At 44.0% G+C, this 19,894-nt stretch overlaps 1 protein-coding gene across 2 annotated transcripts in view; it reads left to right on the top strand.

The window, feature by feature from the left end:
- Positions 1-7,620: 7,620 nt before the first annotated feature.
- The window catches only part of csmd3b (CUB and Sushi multiple domains 3b), a 278,535-nt gene continuing 266,261 nt past the window's right edge, over positions 7,621-19,894 (top strand). For both annotated transcript variants that reach the window (XM_084033058.1, XM_084033057.1), the window contains exon 1: positions 7,621-7,901. In XM_084033058.1, coding sequence (XP_083889184.1) covers positions 7,652-7,901 — 250 coding nt within the window. In that variant the 5' untranslated portion in view covers positions 7,621-7,651. The remainder of the gene's footprint in view (positions 7,902-19,894) is intronic.

Here is a 19,894-nt window from a genome sequence, read left to right as displayed (position 1 = left end):
AGAGCGCTCGTTATCACAAGTGGAAGTTGAGTTGCGCGATTGGAGCTAAACATTCTTGAAAGGCCCCGAATAGACAATCATATGGATTCGACTGTAATAATAGTTTATTTGAAAAGCTCTCTCCTAGAACCAAAGTGCCAGTACAGTACATTGGGTCTGATTTACAGAGCTGCAGCACTACTCATTCAAGGACTCTAAAGCAAAGAAACTTACCGCTGCTCAACCGCTGGAAAAGCAAGCAGAAACTGCACCTGCTGCCCTGTTTCAGTACTTTAGACATCACCAACATTATGCCATTATTCTGAAACAATTTGGTTGTTTTTACTATACTTTTATACAGATAAAGCTTAAATAGAGGGCGATCGATGACTCGAGATGTATCTGTTAAGGCACTGATCAGGTCAGGTATTTTGATAATACGGCCTTAATGTGTTAAGGCCTTAAGGCTTTTAATTATTACATGGAATTCCAAACACAACAAGTGCCTTTGGACTTGGCTTAATGGGTGGACACGCTTGTGTCCCGCTGTGATCGTCCCCTCTCTCCTTTGATGATTTTCTAAGTGTGACCTCATTGTTCAGTTCATTAAACTGAAAGCCATAAATTTGACACCCCTCATCCCAAGCTGTTCCAACTTCTCGTTTTGGTGCTGGATTTACAACACCAAAGTGTGTGTGTGTGTGTGTGTGTGTGTGTGTGTGTGTGTGTGTGTGTGTGTGTGTGTGTGTGTGTGTGTGTGTGTGTGTGTGTGTGTGTGTGTGTGTGTGTGTGTGTGTGTGTGTGTGTGAGAGACGGCAGTACAATACTGAGATTCAGTCCATTTCCCTCAAAAATGGCTGCACACTGTAGTCCATCACTGTTTTATTAGAGATTGCACACAAAAAGCATCTATGACCACATACACACTCATTCACACTTACACACACACACACACACACAGTGCAATGGAATGCAGTAGATTGCATCCAAATCACCACGATCTGAAAGTAATGGTAATTAGTGGCTTGGGGTCACGTCCACTTCAACCCCTTAAAAACCGGACGCTACATCGCTGTCTCGCTCCAATGTGCAGCAGCACCACTGATCTGAACGCTGCAATCCTCCTTCCCTCCCTTTTCCTGTCACACTGGTGACAAAATATTCCTCCCTTATCAACTGAAACACTCAGGAAAGATAAATGTCATTTGAACACAACATCAATGGGGGCAAACAAGTAAAGAACAGTATCTGAGTGTCGAGAACAGTGCTGATACGTGAATTTGCTTGTGCCCATCTGTAGATTTGTGTTCAATTAATTAATTACAATATATGTTGTGTAGATAAACTGCTTGAATCCTTATCAAACCAGACCTTACACAAGTATAAGGAATTTCAAAAAGATATCTACTCACAGCAGCATCAGTTGTGTTGAGAGAAGCACAATGACTACTAACTGCAATAATGCGTTTTAGTAGGTGATTAATTGTAAAAATATGGCATGTATCCGGCCTATTTGACACACACAATTCCTGCTTCCCACCTGGGAGGTCTGACAGCGGTGACGTCACAGCTTTTCAGTAATCTTTTATGATTAAAAAAAAACATTGTATGCAGCAGTCATGGGATTTACTCAGAAAGCAAATAAACCAAGACTTCACCTCAACTTGAACACACTATAATGTACAAAATGCTGCCAGAATAACCTCATATCTCCAGTTGACATGGCACATACAGGGTTTCTGCAGGACACGGACGGTAATGCTATTCCTCCCCTCTTCCTCTTTTCAATCAGGTGGCATCTGTATCTATCCTCGCAGTAACCGAGGGTAACACTCCTGATGTTGTCTGCCATGTGTGAAACTAATCACAGTCAAACCTGTGTGTGTGTGTGTGTGTGTGTGTCTTTCTGCAATATCCACTGGCACCTTGTTGTAGAGTCAAAGATGTTGCCGCTTGTTACATTTCCCCCTTTCAGACAGACCGACACCCACATGCAATCTGTCTCCCTCCACACTCACCCCACAAGCAACATGTACGCAGCTGGTGATGAACAAATATTCTCCCTGTTTAGGCGTGTGTGTGTGTGTGTGTGTGTGTGCGTGTGTGCATGCTTGCAAAATGGGAATCACTCGATTGTGTCGACAGCAGCCGCCTTCCCGCCCTCCGGCAGTGTGGCTCCTGATTGGATATCTCGTTAGTCAATTACCTCATTAGTGGATATCCCGTTGAGGGACCATGCTCCACTGACAAAAAATAAATAAATCCGTCCTTTTTGTTTCGCTTGGGTGCTTCTCTTCACAAGGTTTCCTTTTTAAAAAATAATAAAAATGTTTCTATGTTCCACAGTTGCAGCTTAGCCTCCTGCTCATTTACAGACGTGACCGCTTTATGCAAGTCCCACAAGGGCTCAAGTCAGACAGCCAGAATACCCATCTGACAGGGTGTTCTTGCCGCCCTGCTGTGAGCCTGTTGCCGCCTTGCTGTTCTGGAGCATAGCCGCTGCATCTGTAGGGAGTCCCCTTCATATCGGATAGACTTGATGTTTGCAAAGGACTGTGGATCCCGTCTCCGGGGACAATGGTATTTCATCATTCAGCAGGATGTGAAATCTGTGAGAGGCAACCAGAGTTTATTTCTCTTGCCCACTGGCATGACTACAGCTTACCCTGCTAGTAGGGCGGGTGGATAAATGGCGAAATTGCAAGCACACTGTATTTTGTAAAGCAGGGCGATGTTGGCCACTGCTCTTCTGATGTGTGTGATATTAAAGAGGATTTACAGTCGGAAAGTGGACCAGGTTTCTGGCAGATCACCGTTCGATTGGCGATCAGTCTTAAGGGATCTGTCGGTGCTTTTCTCCTGCCTTTATTTCAGTCTCCACACAACTCATTTTTCATGTTTCTGTATTTTAACAAGGTCAGTCATAATCGTTTTAGTGTACGAGTTTTACCAGTTTAATGTGCAAGGTTGGGTAAGGGAATCAGTCTTAAATTATGAATGAAAATTATAGAATAAAACTCAAAAGAATCTTGGAAAGCACGCATTCACATAACGGCGCCTTTAAAAACAAGCTTGTTTGACTGAAAATACAATTGTCATTGCACAGAAACAGAAGGACGGCGCTGCTCTTTCTTGTAGGTGACTGATGAATTCCCTTTAAGCTTTGCCTGCTGCTCTTGTCTCGGCAGAACTCACAGACACGTCAAATACAATACAGAACATAATCCCCATAAAAGGCTTGTTATAAGATTTGCCGTCTTCCGTCCTGCCCTCCACAATTACAACAATTAGGTTTGAATACGGAGAAGAAATTGCAGATTGATTTAGGCACTCGTCAACTGTTGGCTTCGCGATCCTCTGAGATGGGCGCCGTCGTCTCAATTCGTAAAAAAAACAAAGTGATTGCTGTGATCCGAACAATTGCTCAGTAATGGAGGGAAAGAAATCAGTTTTTCGCGGGGGTGGGTGGGGGGTAACAATCGCATTTGGTCGTTTCGTTCCGTCAACATGACTTTCAACAAGACACTGATGCCTCTACCTGCTTCAGCTGCTCTGGATGAGGTTTCATGCAGTCGAAGTAAAGTAACATAACGCTCACTTTCTAGGACATGCTAGAATTCATTATCTGCCTTTCACAATGTCTGCGTTTTTTGGGGGCAGCTGGAAAGAAACCATTCGGGAAAGTGTTTTACTCATGCAAGTCTCTGCCGCTCGACCATCTCATTCTTTCTCAGTTCCTCCTCTCTCTCTATTTGTCTCCCCCTCACATACAGGGAACAGGCTCCATCCCCCTCCCCTGTCCTCCTCCTGTCCCTTCACTCCTCATCTACAATTCTCTAGCCTGGATGTTTTACATCTTGTACCTCCCATTTCTTCCCCCTTCACCCTCTTCTTCTTCCTTTTTTTCCCCTCCCTCCCCTCTCTTTCTCCTTGCTTCGCTCATGTCCTCCTCTCCTGGGTCTCTCTTTCTCACACCCTTTATTCTCCTCCTTCTTCCTCCTGCTCTCTTCTTCACACCCTTCTATATCTCCTCCATCCCTCACCCTCTCTTGTTCTTCCCCTCTCTCTGTGAGGACACAAACCTCACACGTGGCTTATTGATTTCTGGAAGCAACGCGCCGGCGTCCAGCCGACGTGCGGCCCACAAATCTGCACACAGCGGATTTGAGACACATGTGCGGTGAGGGACATGCATAGAGACGGTATGCCCAGCGTGCATCCTCCCAAGTCACGGGGTGAATATTTAGATGATGTCAGATTGATTAACACTGGGTCTGTGATGGGGCGAGGGAGGGAGGGAGGGAGGGAGGGAGGGAGAGATACTGTGCCTGTAGATGGCAGAAGAGTGCTTTAAGGAAACGTGTTGGAGCATATTTCACACACACACACACACACACACATTCAGGCACGCTCACCCACGCTTATTGTCGTTAACCCTAACACAGGCACATTTATATACACTTGTGAGGATATTCACAGTTAACATATATTCCCCGAGCTGATTGCAGACAAGCACACATCAGCATGCTGTAGATTACACTTAAGCTGCACTCAGACTAAGAATGATTGGTCAAGAAATCAAAAGCACTGTAGATTACTTTGATTGCAGTATGGGAATGAAATTGAGGAATAACATGACTGGTTTGCATGTTTCCCTCGGGGCTGATGAGGCTGCTTCTTGAAGTCTCCTATAGTTTTTTTTAAAAGAATATTTAATTATACAGTGAATTAATAAGTCCTTTGAGCCGTTGGTTGGTCGTGTGTTGTTTGAGCTTGGAATTAACTTTATTAGATCTAATAATATGTGATTATCAGATAAACGGCTTAACAATATACTCTGAAAATGAAAGATAAGGAACAAATGGAATTAATTGATGAAAAGGTGTCCATTTCAGTTCTTGATTTTAATTGTTTTTGATATTCATTGCCCTCAAATGACACAACTCTCTACAGAAGAGTCGTGTGGCAGCTTCTTCCATTCCAGTGATGGCGTAGCAGTTATAAGTCCAAGTGATTTAAACCCCCTCACCCTCCTTTCTACGAGCTGCTTGGTTTCCAAAACCTTACACCACCCGGCTCCCAGTTCTTTTAACTCCAACGGCCTCAAGATCAAGGACTCGACATCATCTCCATCTCCATCTAAGCACAGCCCATTCATAACCCTGAAGGGAAACCTCACGCCACGCAGCAAGACTGATGGTCGGAGATGGGTTCCGATGCCATGACTTCCTCTGAGGGTTAATACAAAATTGATGTATGTGGAGAAAAAAAAAACATGCACAGACTATTCATTTGGTAGTTAAAATCTGCTCTCGGAATCAAACCGACACCTCCGATTCCACCATTTACCGTGAAAGGATTGACATCGTGCCCATTTCCTGTCTCTGCTTACTGAAGGCGTAATGGATTTGCTTTTATTATGACGATAAATACAACTTTGTTGCTGTTTCGGGAAAGAAATCAACAAGTATTAAACTCCAGTCGCCTTAAACAATAACAGATGTCAGCTGGCAAACTCAAGCTGATGAGTGTTATAATGTGACTGTGTATCTCCCAGGCTGTTTGGGGGGGAGCCTTTTTATATTTCCACAGCATGTTAAGTTCACAGCGTCTTTTTGTTGTTATTCACTCGAGGGCTACTTTATCGTTTTCAATTTTTAAGGTAAAATCTATATGCAATTTCAGTATTTGCCTCTGTTTTTTGAGAGCGTGAAAGTGAAGCGACTGTTTGTTTGGATGACGAATGGAGAGAAGGCACGCCTATTACAACACCTTCATTAGGCCATTTCTTTGAGTAAAGCTGGAATATGTGGTGTTATTTTGAGTTGGTGATGACAGACGGTAGGATAATTTTTATCTTCCCTTATTACTGCCGGCATGTTTTGGACCTGCAAATGCTTCAAACCCAGCTGGGTAAATGCTCCAAGAAGTTATAGGACGACTGAGTTGCCAAGTTGTGACATTTACGGGATAACGAGCATGGGAGTTGTTTTGACATTTCATGATTATTGGTATGAATAATATATTTCAGTTTTATATGATTAAAAAATATCATACAAACTATGAATGTGGCCCAAGCAGTCGCAGGTAATATTTAACTCGCAGTGGAATTGTGTTGCCACCAAACGATCTCAAATATTGACCAGAAAATCAATCGGGTGTCATGAGGACCTCAACAGCGTCACTTCACCAGACGGATGGATTTGCTGGGATGTCTGCGTCCATCGTGTGACACCAAATCCCAAACTTGTCCTTGTATTGATTTCATTTCAGCGGACAAGTGGATCAATGGGCGACGCCGGGCGAGCCCTTCTTGGTTGGTGCATGTGACTATTGGCTGAAGCTACCACCGCATCGCCTTCTGTTGAAGGGCAGCCCCTCATATGATTTCCTTTTTCGTTTTGAAAGCGGCCTCCCGAATAGTTCTCTCAGCTTTGTTGGACTTTGCTTTGATCAAATTTGGGCAGCCGGAGGGAAAGTTTTGACCAGCGCCTGTTCCTCTGAGCCAGCGGACGCCCTCTTCACGCTGCTGCAACAGCACACCGACTATCCTCCGCTTGAACCCCGATGATCACTATCAACCAACATCCTCCCAAAACAATAATCTAGTTCCAAGGCAGAGTTCAGTTTTATGCGATTATCCCCCCCCCCCTCGAGCAAAAAGCACGTGAGTGGAAGTGGGAGCTTACGAGGAGCACTTGAAGGCAGCATTTCTGTACCGGCGGGGAGAAGGAAGAGACGCACCAGCCGCTCCACCGGGAGGAAAGACCGAAGTAGTCCGAGCAGAGGGGACGGTGCATGTCTCCTCTGGTTTCTGACAACGACACGGATTGTCATTTTTTTTTTAAATCTTTTTTTTCCCCCTCGTCGGACTTTCACTGACAACTACAGGAGGACCGTCTCGACATAACGAGCTCCGCTCCTGGCTCGTGTTTGGTAAGGAGATTAAGAGGGATGATTGATGGCGATGCTCGTGTGAACAGAAGTCAAGTGAATGGCAGGATGAAGGGAGAGTGATTAATTTCTCTTCTTTCAGAAGAGGGGCTGAAGAAGCAACGCTTCCCCTTTGCGGATTGTTTGCGAGGAGGAGGAGGACGAGGAGAGGAAGGTTTGACGGACGAGTCAAGAGACAGCAGGGGTTATCCGGCCACGGAAGAAGAAACGGAGAACAAATATCCCTGTCCATCTTTCTTTTTTTTTTTTTGGAGACACCAAGGGGGGGAGAGAAACACCGCAGAGAGACGGAGGAGAGGAGACGCGTCAAGGAAGGGGGGGACGCCACATAGAAAGAGGGATATCTCAGGATGAAGAGGGGATGCAGCTCGGAGGAAGTGTGGATTTGAAGCTCTCTCTGCCTCTCTATCACTCTTTTGCAAGGGAACGGGACGGAATAGAGAGATTGACGACAAGCACCGGAGAGTGGATTTAAAGACGGAGAGACAACCTGTGTGCCCGTCCCGTCTGCCCCTCTCCACCCGCGTTTCTCTCTGGATGTGGACTGAATTCATTTTTTGGGATATGAAGGATTTATCTCGTCTATGTTAGAAGGAGGCGGCGAGGAAACCGCACGCGTCTTCCCCCCCACCTCCCCTCCCCTCTCTCCCCCTCCCTCCCTCTCCCCCCTCCCCTCTCTCTCTCTCCCTCTCCCTCCGTTTTCTGGATGTGAAGCAGCATGCGGCCCGGTGAGAGCTTGGAGGGCTCGCGCTCGGCTCGCGGAAGATGTATCCCCGTTAATAATCTTACTAACAGCGGCACGGAACGCTGTCTCGCGCACCCCGCGTCGGCAAATAGGGGGATGAAGAGGGGGACGACGAAGAGGAGGATGAGAGGGATGAACGAGAGGATGACGGACGGAGGGATGACGGTGATGCGCTGTTTTCTGTGGAGTCTCGTTCTCTGCTCGCTCTCCTCGCGCGCGCAAGGTAAGGGGGATGCGACACGCGCACACACGCAGAGTCTTAAGCGCACTCCACACGCAGTGACATAAACGCCCTCACTCACGCGCGCACTCTCGCGGTTTGGGTGAGACTGTGTGCAGAGTTTTTTCTCCCCCCCCTGCAGTCATAAGAAAGATGCTGCTTCTTCCGCGCGCGTGCGGGGTGAAGGGGGGGCAGTGGGAGTGCGTGTGCATGCGTGTATGTATGTATGTGTGTGTTGAGAGGGTGTCTGCGTGCGCGTGACGATGTCTGTGAGGTGTCTGCATGCGTGTGAGTGAGAGGGAAGGTGTGCGCGTGCGTGGATGTGTGGTGTGTTGCGGAGGAAAGAGGAGAAATAGAAAATTGGCTTACAGGGAGGATGAAGGGAATGAAGGAGAGAGCCGGCAACAACCTCTTTCCCTCTTTCCTCATTTTCTGCTTGCTTCAGGTTGCTCTCTCTCTCTCTCTCTCTCTCTCTCTCTCTCTCTCTCTCTCTCTCTCTCTCCCTCTCTCCCCCCTCTCTCTCTCCAGCTCTCCCTCTCTCCCTCCCTCCCTCTCTCTCCCCCTTCTCTTCAATACAGCCATTGAGCTGGTAGCCAATAAATATTCTTGCGGTAGCTCTTGGGCTGTGGCAGCGAACGTGAGCTGCTTATACCAAAGTGTGTGCCGGAGTGTGTTTGTCTCGGTGTGTATGTGGTGTGTGTTTGTGTGTGTGTGTGTGAACGTGAGTTGTTTATAGTGATAAGGCCTTACACAGCATTTCCCTAAATTCTACCACCATTCCCATTTGTTCATTTTCTGCCATATTTCAGTTAAACGATGTTATATAATGGTGGTGTCTCCCTCCTTTTCTCACATACACTTTCTTACTTTGCCCCCCTCGCTGTCTCTCTCTCTCCCCCTTCCCTGTCTCCCTCTCTTTCCTTCTTGGGTGGAATAAAATGTTAAAATACTCTCAGTACAGCATTCTCTCACCCACACTCTTTGTCTGTCTCTATCTGGCTTCTTCTGCTTTCCAATCGTATTTTCTCTCTCTGATCTTGTTCAGAAATGCTGTATGAACACACACATCTGAGTGACCACACACATACACACACAGACATACACACTTATGTGAACACACACATTGCTGCATCAGGTGGGGCTTCAGTGAAATGGAAAGTATTCATCACCGTATCTTGGGAAGAGGACGGGAGAGGGGGAGGAAAAAGATGGATGGAGAAGAAGAGAGAGGGGGGAGATTGAGGGACGGAAGATGGGTTTGTGAGGAAGCAAAGCAGGAGGAGAGGAAAGAGAGAGTGTTGAGTGAGGGAGGAAGAGGAATGCCGTGATAGAAAGAGATGAGCGGGACTAGCTTTCTATATAGAACGTGGGTGAAGATTTGGTGGAGACTGAGTTTGTGTTGTTTGTAAAAACGAACACGCTGACACAGGGAACCTAAAAAAGAAAAGCCATTCAGAATAATGTGTCACTGCCATTGCGAAGTCTGCATGATCTCCAGTGTGGGGAGATCATGTGTAGGCTGACGGAGCAGAAAAAAAAAAAAAAAAAAGGGATTTCTACAGCGATTGAACAACTTGACGTCGGGAACGTCTAGACACTTGGCTTTGCACCATCACAGATTGTCGTTTCGGTCCCCAGCTTTTTTTGTAGCCTATCTGGGAAGGTTTTTTTTTTTTTTTTTTAAAGGTTCACTCTGAGGGACAGATGAGAGATTGTGATTTGCAGGCTGTCGAACAAACACGAAGACAAGGGAAGTGGGATATCCTCAGGCACAAAAGATCTAATTTTAAACCCTTGTGGGCACAGATCTTGGCACTGATCTCCTCATGGCTGTCTAGCCTGTGAGAGGCCTCGTAGGCACCGGATACTTCAGACTCCTCCGGGATATAAATGTGGTCTATTCGAGGCTGACTGAAAAACAGTTTCAGTGAAATGTAAATTTCCATTAAGATTAATACCAAAGATGGATGTATAAGTTGCAAGAAGCGAGCAAGCAAATACCATCTTGTTTTTCAGGTGTCAACGTTGAGTAGAAAGGTAAATAAACGTGTAATTAAATGTCTCATGCTGACATTTTGGGGGGCCGCGGATTAAAAAAAAAAACAGCCACCAGCCAAACGCTGTTCTATTTTGGCTGTATCTAGTGAATTAGTCCAACTCTCTATTGGGGCCCTTGGCAGGTAACCAATCATTGTATGGAACTGCAATTCTATTCTAAAAAGCAATCTAAAAGGTTAAGTAATGAAATGGGCAGCGATGGATTCGCACTCCAGTCAACAAAAAAACGCACGTTTCTCAACTTGCTCAACACATTTGGCACAGAGATACGGCGCCGTTTGCAAAGTCGTAGAGTGTTTTGTCCAAATCCTTGTTTTTCTTTTAATTGACGAGTGTTTTTCACGAAGTATTGCAGTGAAATGAGGTCAGCAGGACAGTCTTGGGGAAGAGGGGCTTAGGAACGGTTTTCCAGCTAGCTTCGGACCTTGTGTGTGAATCTGACGGGTTATTATAAAAGTTTTTTTGTGTGTTCATAAATGCGTTGTGGTTTAAAAAGTGTAAATTTGAATGTCATCAACCTCCGATGAAGTTTCTCTCTTAGTCAGACGCTGAAAAATTGCTGTACTTGTCCTCTGCCACCCCCCACGCTCTCTCTGATCCCCTCGTGTCTGTTTCATCTGCTCTCCTCCCTGCTGCTCCGCTCAGCTTAACTCCACCTCTCCTCCCTTCCCCTCTCCTGTCCCCTGCCCCTCTGTTTTCCTCTCCTCCGCTCAGCACTTCTTCTGCGCTCTCATCTCTCCTCCGGGCTCCCCCGCTCTTCCTCTGTCAGATTTGTCCTGTGGCTCCAGGGGCTTAATTTACTCACCAAACATACTCAATTGCATATGTGCAAACATGCACGCCGGACAAGAAAAAAATCCTCAGGCTCTTAAATGCATTCTGGGCTGGGTTTAGCCTGTCAGAGTCAAACCGAGAGCTGCGTCCAAACCCTCCCGACCTGAGCTTCTTTCCATCATCGAGCACCAATAATGTGTTAGACAGCTGGGTTACCTATTTCTGCTCATATGTGGTTTTTAAACGGGTTCTACTCGAGGCTCGTCTCCAGCACGTGATCGAGTAATTAAACCAGAAGGCTAAAAATAACTCATTTAATTTCTATTGACGAGCCGTGGAAATGTCGCGCTTTGTTCTTCCAACATGTCTAAATTGAAATTTATCAGTCATCCCCTGGTAGCGTGGAGTAATTTAATGCTGGTCGTCGGTGTTAAATTGGACAGGCTGCCAGGCGCGGCGAAACGCTCCTCCGACCAGGTTTTATAACCCATCGCTGAATATCACAGATTGATCGGCGCGCTCTCCAACTCGGACGTTAATTATAAGTCATTGATTGATGTCGTCCATTAATGCGCCGCTGCTAATCATTTACCTGTGTTAGTTATTGGTTGAGTATTTTGGTAATCATTCTCTGTTGTCAATTATTGATTGATATCCTAGGTGCGATTAATAACGAGGCTTAATGGTGAGCTTGGAGGCAAAAAAAAAAAAAAAAAATTCCGTTGACGGGGAGTCTCTTTGTGTTTTCTCTGCTGAATTCACACACAGACAAGCGTTTGGACTATTAGTACGCTGTGTACACAGCGAGGCAGGCGAGCACTCTCGCGCTGAACATTAGCACAACTCAGACTCTAACACACATTTAATCCTGTGGCTTATGGCGGGTTTCTCAGGGAGCGAGATATGTCTGTCGCAGAGTCAGCCTCTTGATCATATAAATACTTTGCCTTGCTGAGAGAGAGAGGGGGGGCATGATCAAGATAGGGACATAATGCATGCTTCTTTTATTAATTCCGTCGCAAACTCAGCTACATTCTCTCCTCATCTGTCCCTGTTGACTTTCAGTCACCTAATCCTTCCCTGCATTTCCAGCCTCTGTACAGTGAATATGTAATGACTTGTTTTCTCACCTCTTCTCCCAGACGTAGCATAGCGTATCACGGGAGGATGTACAGGGGTGGATTTGTCTTTTACACCAGAGAGACGGGGCGACATTCCAGGTCATACTTCAAGCCAATTTTGACATTGTTGATATTCTAACAAAAGCGCAATCTTTCTTTCATCTCATATTTCATATTTCCATAAATGAAACCTTGTCTCAAATGTCGTTAGCAGAGAGCATTTACCGCACATTTTCCTGATGTATTACATCTGGATTTATCTGCTTCAGTATGAACATACAGAATATGCTGGCTTGGGGTTTTTTTTTCCATGGATATTCTCGGGTTCATTGTCCCCTGAAGCTTATTTTTTCCCAAACGCAAAATAGTTGCGTGTGAATGTAATTCCTGGGATAGCGGTGGTCCTTAATCCCGTGAGCAAGTGTAGCTGCGTGTTGCCTCATATTTCTTAAAGAATCCTGAAGCCTTTGTTATTTGCCAACATTAGAAGGCCTTGCGATTTCAGTTCTCCCTCTATGTCTTTTGCGCTGTAATATGTGCTCTCTGAACTCCTTTTCCTCCCTTTCCCCACCGCCTTTAAAACCCTTGTACTGTGGTGTTTCTACAGTAGCTGTACTGGGAACTCCCCTGTTGAGTAATGAGCTAAAGTATGTGTTTAGCTGCGCGTATTCATATCCTTGATATTCGGCTGCTCCACACTCATTTCTTCTCTCCATCCATCTTCCTCCACCTCTAATCGTCCATTCTTCTTTTCTCCAGCCTCCTCCTACCAACATTCACCCGTGGTGAATTTTTAATCACTGCCCTTCTCACATCCCACATCTGCCGTCTTCTCTTTCCTCTCGTTCCTCTCTTCTCTTTCATCCATTCGTCTTGCCTCTCCTCTGCCCTCTTCCTCCTACAGCTCCTCTCTTTTCGTGAATCTGTTGATTGTAATAGGTGGGTCCTCACAGGGTTCAGCTCTGTTAATCTCTCAGTCAACAAACAGGGTGCATATTTAATTCCTCCACACAGATTGCCATCCGACCCATTGTGTTTTTAAAGTGCCAGGAAGCCAAATCGACTCTTTGTGTTCCGATTTGAGAGGTGCCCACTTGCACACATGGAGCAGGCTGCTAATTTGAAAGAAGTGATCATTTTTGCCGTGCAAATTGGACTAAAGAGAGACTGCACTCCAGTGAGCTGTTCCAGCTGTTCCCGGGCCCCTCGGATCCATAACAGCTTTTTTATATACAATTGCTCTTTTCCTCCAAGGTCTAGTGCAAATGTGCATTTACAGCCTGGTGTCATGAGTGTAATAAGTGTAAGCATAATTCATCATAATTGAATGCAAAGTCATGGTGGCATCCTCCAGGAGCCATCAGCAGAGATGGCTCTGCCACGGACTAACTAAGAAATGATGGAATTCTGCAAAGTATACTGCGATGTGTCCCTAATGCATTTTTTGCACTGAGATTGCATTACAATTCCGCTTATTTCATCCCAAATTCCACTAAATGCATGTAGACGCACGCATACACAAATCAAATGCTTTGCTTAAATCGCTACAAAGCATTCCAAGTATGAAACAAGGCTCTGATTAAAGGCCCGTCAAATACGGAAAATCAACTGTGTTTCTCAATTACTGAGAAGGTGACTTTTGGGAGATATATGAGGTTTCAGAACACACACACACACACACACACACTCAGACAGGCGCTTACATTGCACATGCGTACACAACCTGTCAGTCTTCCATATCTTCTTCATTATTTCAAAGATGATTAGAAGTAGACATGACGTGAACATGTCGAGCAGGCGCACGCTGACGCACTGAAAAATACACAAAAATATGTTGGCCGCATATAGATAGCCCGTGTTACCCTGAGGTTGTGACCGCCTGCACACACACACACACACACACACTCTCTCTCTCTCTCTCTCTGATGCGTTACAGGAAATCTAGATGAGAAATTAACTAAGACAGACAGTTTCATATCCAGCTGGTGCCCCCTTTTTGGTGTGTTTCTGTGTGTGTGTGTGTGTGTGTGTGTGTGTGTGTGTGTGTGTGTGTGTGTGTGTGTGTGTGTGTGTGTGTGTGTGTGTGTGTGTGTGTGTGTGTGTGTGTGTGTGTGTGTGTGTGTGTGTGTGTGTGTGTGTGTGTGTGTGTGGTGTTCTAATCTATGTATAGAAATAATAGTCAGTATAGGAGGAGCTATAGAACACGTAAGCTAGGGTTGTAAACTAGGGTATATAGGACTCCTCCTATATGGAAGCATGGTCGTATAAACAGAAGTGTGGGTCAGAGGTTCGATCCCTGGTGACAGCCAGCCAGTCCGTCCCTGTCAGACTGTCCTTGAGGGGAGATACTGATGCCCTTAATGACTGCCTGCTCCTTGGTGGTGGTGGTGGTGGGGGGGCTGAAGCTGACAGGAAATTCCTACAGGAGCAGAATTGAAGTGACACAAATAATGCAGAATATAAAGACATAGAAGAGGTTGTTGATCATCGCCACGAAAACACGGAAAGCTCCACAGACCAAATCATGTTGATTGTCACGGCAACCTAAGATTAACTTAAGCTAAATAAATCCGGTGCCGGTCCTGTCACTTTGCCTTCGTGTGTTCGGATACGTAGCTGTTTAAGTAATTTCACTGCCATTGCCTTCACTACCTTCGGGGTTTCTTCTGCTAGTGAAGGGGGAGGAAAAGGTCAGATTATAAGGGTCGAAGCAGTTCTTTTAATGGGGAGAAAATAATGAATTGGTATCATCTTAATTAATTAATACAAAATTGAATGCGTTTTCCACACTAAATATCAGCGTTGCTTGTGCATAAAACTGTCAACTCTTTATCTCGTCACTCATCATTCACTTTATATTGTATCTTCAACTCTGGTAAAAATAACTGCGACTTGCTTAATTGATGCGCTGCATGTGTAGGTTTTAATGTGCAGACAGACGATGTGCCGGCATTGACAGTCCTTATTCATGAATATGACACAAAGCGTTGATAAATGACATCACTAATGATGTGCCATCCCCCCGTTTGAACACGTTTGGGATACGATTTCGAATGCGTCATTGTAATTGAACTCGTCATTGAACTCATCACTTTTATTTGAGATCAGTCATCGCACAATTCAACGCGCTCTCGGTTTCTTTATCTGTTGTAATTACACACATTTGGAGATACTACTTCTAATATTTCACGGTTGCTTGCTCCGCTCGTTATGTCTTATTTTACTCAGAGGTCTTTGTCTAATGCAGCAATGGTGTGATGGGGAGTTTTCTAACAAGATTGTTGCTATGGCGACAATGTAATTTAATCATTTTAAGCTGTTGATATGGTGCATCACTAAGCAATGCAAAATAAAAAACACACAAACAAATACACACCAGTTGATTGTCTTCTAATATTACTGTTTAAATATACTTTGATCATTCCCTTGGGGCCTCATTACTAACATAATATATTTAGTTTGACACATTTATAAAGTATGCAGCCATTTAAAAATAAAATAAATGTTACACATGGTTTGTGTCTGTGCAGGAGCGAGAAAACATCTCAGTTAAGTGAGGTGTTCATGCATTAGTTACACATTAACAGGGACGTTTACTAAACAGTTACAGCAGTTATCTTTGTTCATTTGATCTTTCCAGTAATTGTTTTTTTTTTTTTTTTTGTAAAAGAACAATTATTTTAACATTTATTCAGTGATGCAAGAAACAGATACACAATACACAAGCGTAAAGATAATTTAAGGATTCAGTTTGTTAGACAAATGAACTCTCGGTGAACCAAACGCATCTTTGCTGTCTCGACTCCAACCGTTTTAATTATGGATTAAAGTTGTATTTTTGAAACTACATACAGCGCTGTGAGTGGTTGAATCAATCCTTTAGGGGGCCTTTCATAGTCAACATGTCACGAAACATGTTAATTTTGTTTTTCCCTCCAAAAAAGTAAGATTATAGTATTTCTGACACTCCGGTGTATTGGAAGGGAGAGGAAAAACAGAGCAACAGGGGGTGTTGTTGTGTTCATGTGTTTAGACGTGTGTGTGATGACAGGTATGCCCATATGCCCCAAACGCACAGGAACGTGGCTGTCAACACACACACACACACACACACACACACACACACACACACACACACACACACACACAGCTATCTAAACACACACCCTGTGTCACCAGCTCATCGCCGAGCTATTACGCTCAGGAGGATACTCTGTTGTTTTATCGTTAAATTAATTCCCCCTTTCCCTCATCTTAAATAGATGTCTTCCTTTTATTATGACATTTCACGACATGTTTAAATATTTACAAGCGGGAAAAAAATTTTTGGATCCATCACCTGCAGTTCTTATTGGCTGGGAGTCTGAAAGCTCTGCAGGTGATACGTTTCCTCCCTAAGTGATGATGTAGTTCCTGTCTGAGTCTTGCGCCTTGGGAGCCTTTTTGTACTGTTGTTCATTCCGTCTGTGTGTGTGTGTGCCTCTCTGTGCACGGGATGCCTCTCTGTATGTGTGTGTGTGTGCACATGTGTGCTTGTGTGCTCCATTCCCAGAGAAGACTCATTTCCCCAGCAGGCCCTGTCAGGCTGTTTCTGGGCGCACTCAGTTCACAGCTGGAGGCTACTGCTGTCACCTGCTTACCTAACATCCCTCCTCTCCTTTCCCCTCCTCTTCTCTCCTCTATTCTCCTCTGCTCTCCTATCAGTCATTACACTGGTGAACTATGTATCACTGCCAAAACATCAGTTTGCTGCTGCTTTCAATAAAAGAAGTAAAAGCGAAAGGGAACCGGTCCTTTATGGTTGGCAATGAAATTACTCCAAAGAGACTGTGACGATTGCACTAAGAGACTAAAAGTCCTATTTTTATACCAGTATTTAGCTCAAGTCTTTAGTTAAATTGCTGTTTTCTAAAGCGTTATTGCTCGGGTGGCCACCAGCATCCTCCAGAAAGGAGGACATCTCTGCAGGGCAGGCAGAGACGGTAACCAAAACAGCTACCCAAGCAGCCTCGACTGATTTCAACTTAAAAATGTGAGCAAAGGAGAAACGTAGCAAGTGTCACCAAAAAGGAAGTGCAAATCCAAAATGTATAACAATGTATATCATAATTAAAATGTTGGCATAAACATACTTACTTTTGTCTGAGATGAAGTTTGCATGCAGCTCTCAGACAGAAGCTCAGCAGGGTGTTGCAGCGGACAGCAGTACACTTTTTGATCTCTGACTCTGGCCGTCTGTTTCCCCCCCGACCACCCCACCACGCTCTCGCTCTCCCACTTGAGTGTCTACCTCTCTCGCTCAGGGTCAGAGGGTCAGACAGAGAGCAGATGCTCAGTCACACCGACAGAATCAAGCCTGACACCGCAACACAGATCACCTCCAATCTGTCATCTCCGCTGGTTTAATGTTTCTGTCTCCGGGGAGGCTATTTCTCACCTGTTTGATTTCTTATCTTCCATTTGCATTGAGAGGAAATCAGTGGGAGGCTGATGAAGCAAAAGGTGGAATTAACTCGGAGCAATCCAACTTAATTGCGCCATATTGATTACTATTCATATACAATATGTAATTGATACATCAGAAGATTGTGTCGTGACTTTTTGATTTGGTGTTTACTGCTGACTTAATTGTTGGCTCCACTTCGGTATTCCTTATGGCCCTTTGTATTGACAGATGTAGACGTTGAGCCTTTTAGCTGATTCAGTCACTTGTAACACACCTATGTGTAACTTCATTTGTTTGAATTTGATTTCTGGCAAAGCAAATTCCAGTGGATACAACAGGTACAGCGAATATTATGGATTATCATTAGGCTAAACAATGTAATTTTACTTTGGCAAGCTTCCTGTGGAACACTTTGTTTCTGGAGCATTCGGTGCCAATGTTCCTTTGGGTTTTTATGTGGTTTTAAAAAACCCTACGACAGAAGCTAAGTGCCTCTTTGGCTTGAAAAGCATGACAAACAATTTAATCTCCATTTTCTTGTTAATAGAAAACCATAAGCTTTTTTTTTTTTTGGTTTAGACAATGTCCTTTTCGTTCCAAGTTTCCTTATAAAGAGAATTTATGGAAACTAACTTTAATTCGTCCAACATATATTTCACAGTTTTGATCGATTCAGAAGATTCCATCGCAATCATAGTTGACGTTTTTAATTAAAGAAATGCATTCAGAAATATAAAAGGAAAAGTATATTACACGTTGAAAGGGCGACGCAATAGCTGTTGATTTGCAATATTAGATTTTGTATCACCTGGGCATGGAAACAAGATTACGAATCCAAATCTTGTTGCTTCAAATAAACAAACAAATACAGGTGGAATTATATTAAACAATATATGGCAGCTACTTATACTGTAGAAATGTCTTAAACCAACCAAGAATTGCCCAAGGCTACACGCAATATGGTCTCATAGCAACTCACACTTTGCCAAGTGATGTTTTCACCCTGCTGCTGATCTCCTGAAAGTCATTTACTGTATATCCTTCAATAAATAAAGGAAGCAAAAGGCTATTCTAAGTGCTAGTGGAGGTCCAAATGCCTGGCAGAGGTTGAGCTGAAATGAGTTTCTGACATCAAAAGAAACAGAACAATAAAAGGGGTTGACAGATAAAAGGATTTGAGTCACTGGATCAGAATTGGGCCTTTTATTGGACCGAACTAAAAATCCATTCACACACAAGGAACCCTGGCCTCCACGTGTGTCATGCAGGTCACTGCGTTCAAGAGATATTTCTCACTCTTTCTCCTATACTCCACAGAACTCATCAAAGTAGAAGTCACCCAAGCATTGCTCATCTATCTAGCAGAGATACAAACAGGGTGCTCCGTACTTTTTCATTTGAAACTCCGATACGTCCTTTGTCATTTATTTATCATCAGTGAACTGAAGTTATATGGGCTGTTTGTGATGCAAGCCTACCGACTGATCAAGTGCTTGAAGCTAAATGAGAGTACATTTTGCCTGAATGTGGGAAACACGCCAGCTTCTCTCTGACCAGTTTGTTCTGATCTGAAAGCCACTTTGGCTGTAAATTGAACAGGCTGGCAACAGTTAGAAAACCCCAGCCACCAAGATTTAAATATTCATTTGATGCCCTTTTGCTTACACATGCAGTATTTAACTTAAACGACTTGATCCGGTTAAGCCATTAACCTAGTTCAGCGATGTATTTGGTGCTTTCAATTACAGTTGGAAATGCAGGCCAACGGTTGTCCCACATCGAGGGGGATTATGGATTATATGGATTACATCCATTCGTTTGTCCTTCAGATGTATGGGAGACGCTGCTAATTGGCGTTTGATGGATTTTGAGTGAGAAAGGCATCTCGTCATTTTCCTCAAGATGATCCAAGGAAGTGCTATAGGTCATCCGCATGTTGCTGCCTCTGTCATGTATGCAGATGACGAGCAGATTGTGGTGTTGGATGAAGACAGGAGTGTTAATCCAGCTATAAAATGTCATCATTTTTATTCATGCAGAGGAGAAGAAATAATAAAAAGGCTGAGCGTGTGAATTTATGTGTTGGCAATATAGTTCTTACTGACCTGTCTACTTCACTCATTAGGGGCCATAACTCAAATTAATGACATACATTACCTTGAGACAAGATTTGAAAGGCTGATAGATCGGTTGGGTTCAATTCTCGGATCTGTGAGCTATAGATTAGGAGCAGGCTTTATATTTTTGCTTGTGCACAGTGCAGAAACTAATTACTCGTCCTTGTTAGCAAAGTTTGAACGGAAGACCGGGCAATTATCATAAACAGAGCTGCTGGGAAACCTCATCTCTCTCCTATGGGTTTTTTTTGCAATATATTTATAGAACAAAGTGCAGGGGACAACATGGAAAAACAGCAAATATAAATCTCACATGCATACAGTATAGTGTTTGTAGAATTTTTATTTCATATAATGGTATCATAGAATATAGAATAGATGAGAAAAATCGAGGATGATCGAAATGAATTCATTTTTCCGAATATTTCCACAGCAATACATACAATACATCTGTTCTTGAATTTAACCTCGGTTTATCAA

The sequence above is a fragment of the Eutrigla gurnardus genome, assembly GCF_963514095.1.
Source record: "Eutrigla gurnardus genome assembly, chromosome: 17".
NCBI lineage: Eukaryota > Metazoa > Chordata > Actinopteri > Perciformes > Triglidae > Eutrigla > Eutrigla gurnardus.
This window is presented reverse-complemented; position numbering and strand designations above follow the sequence as displayed.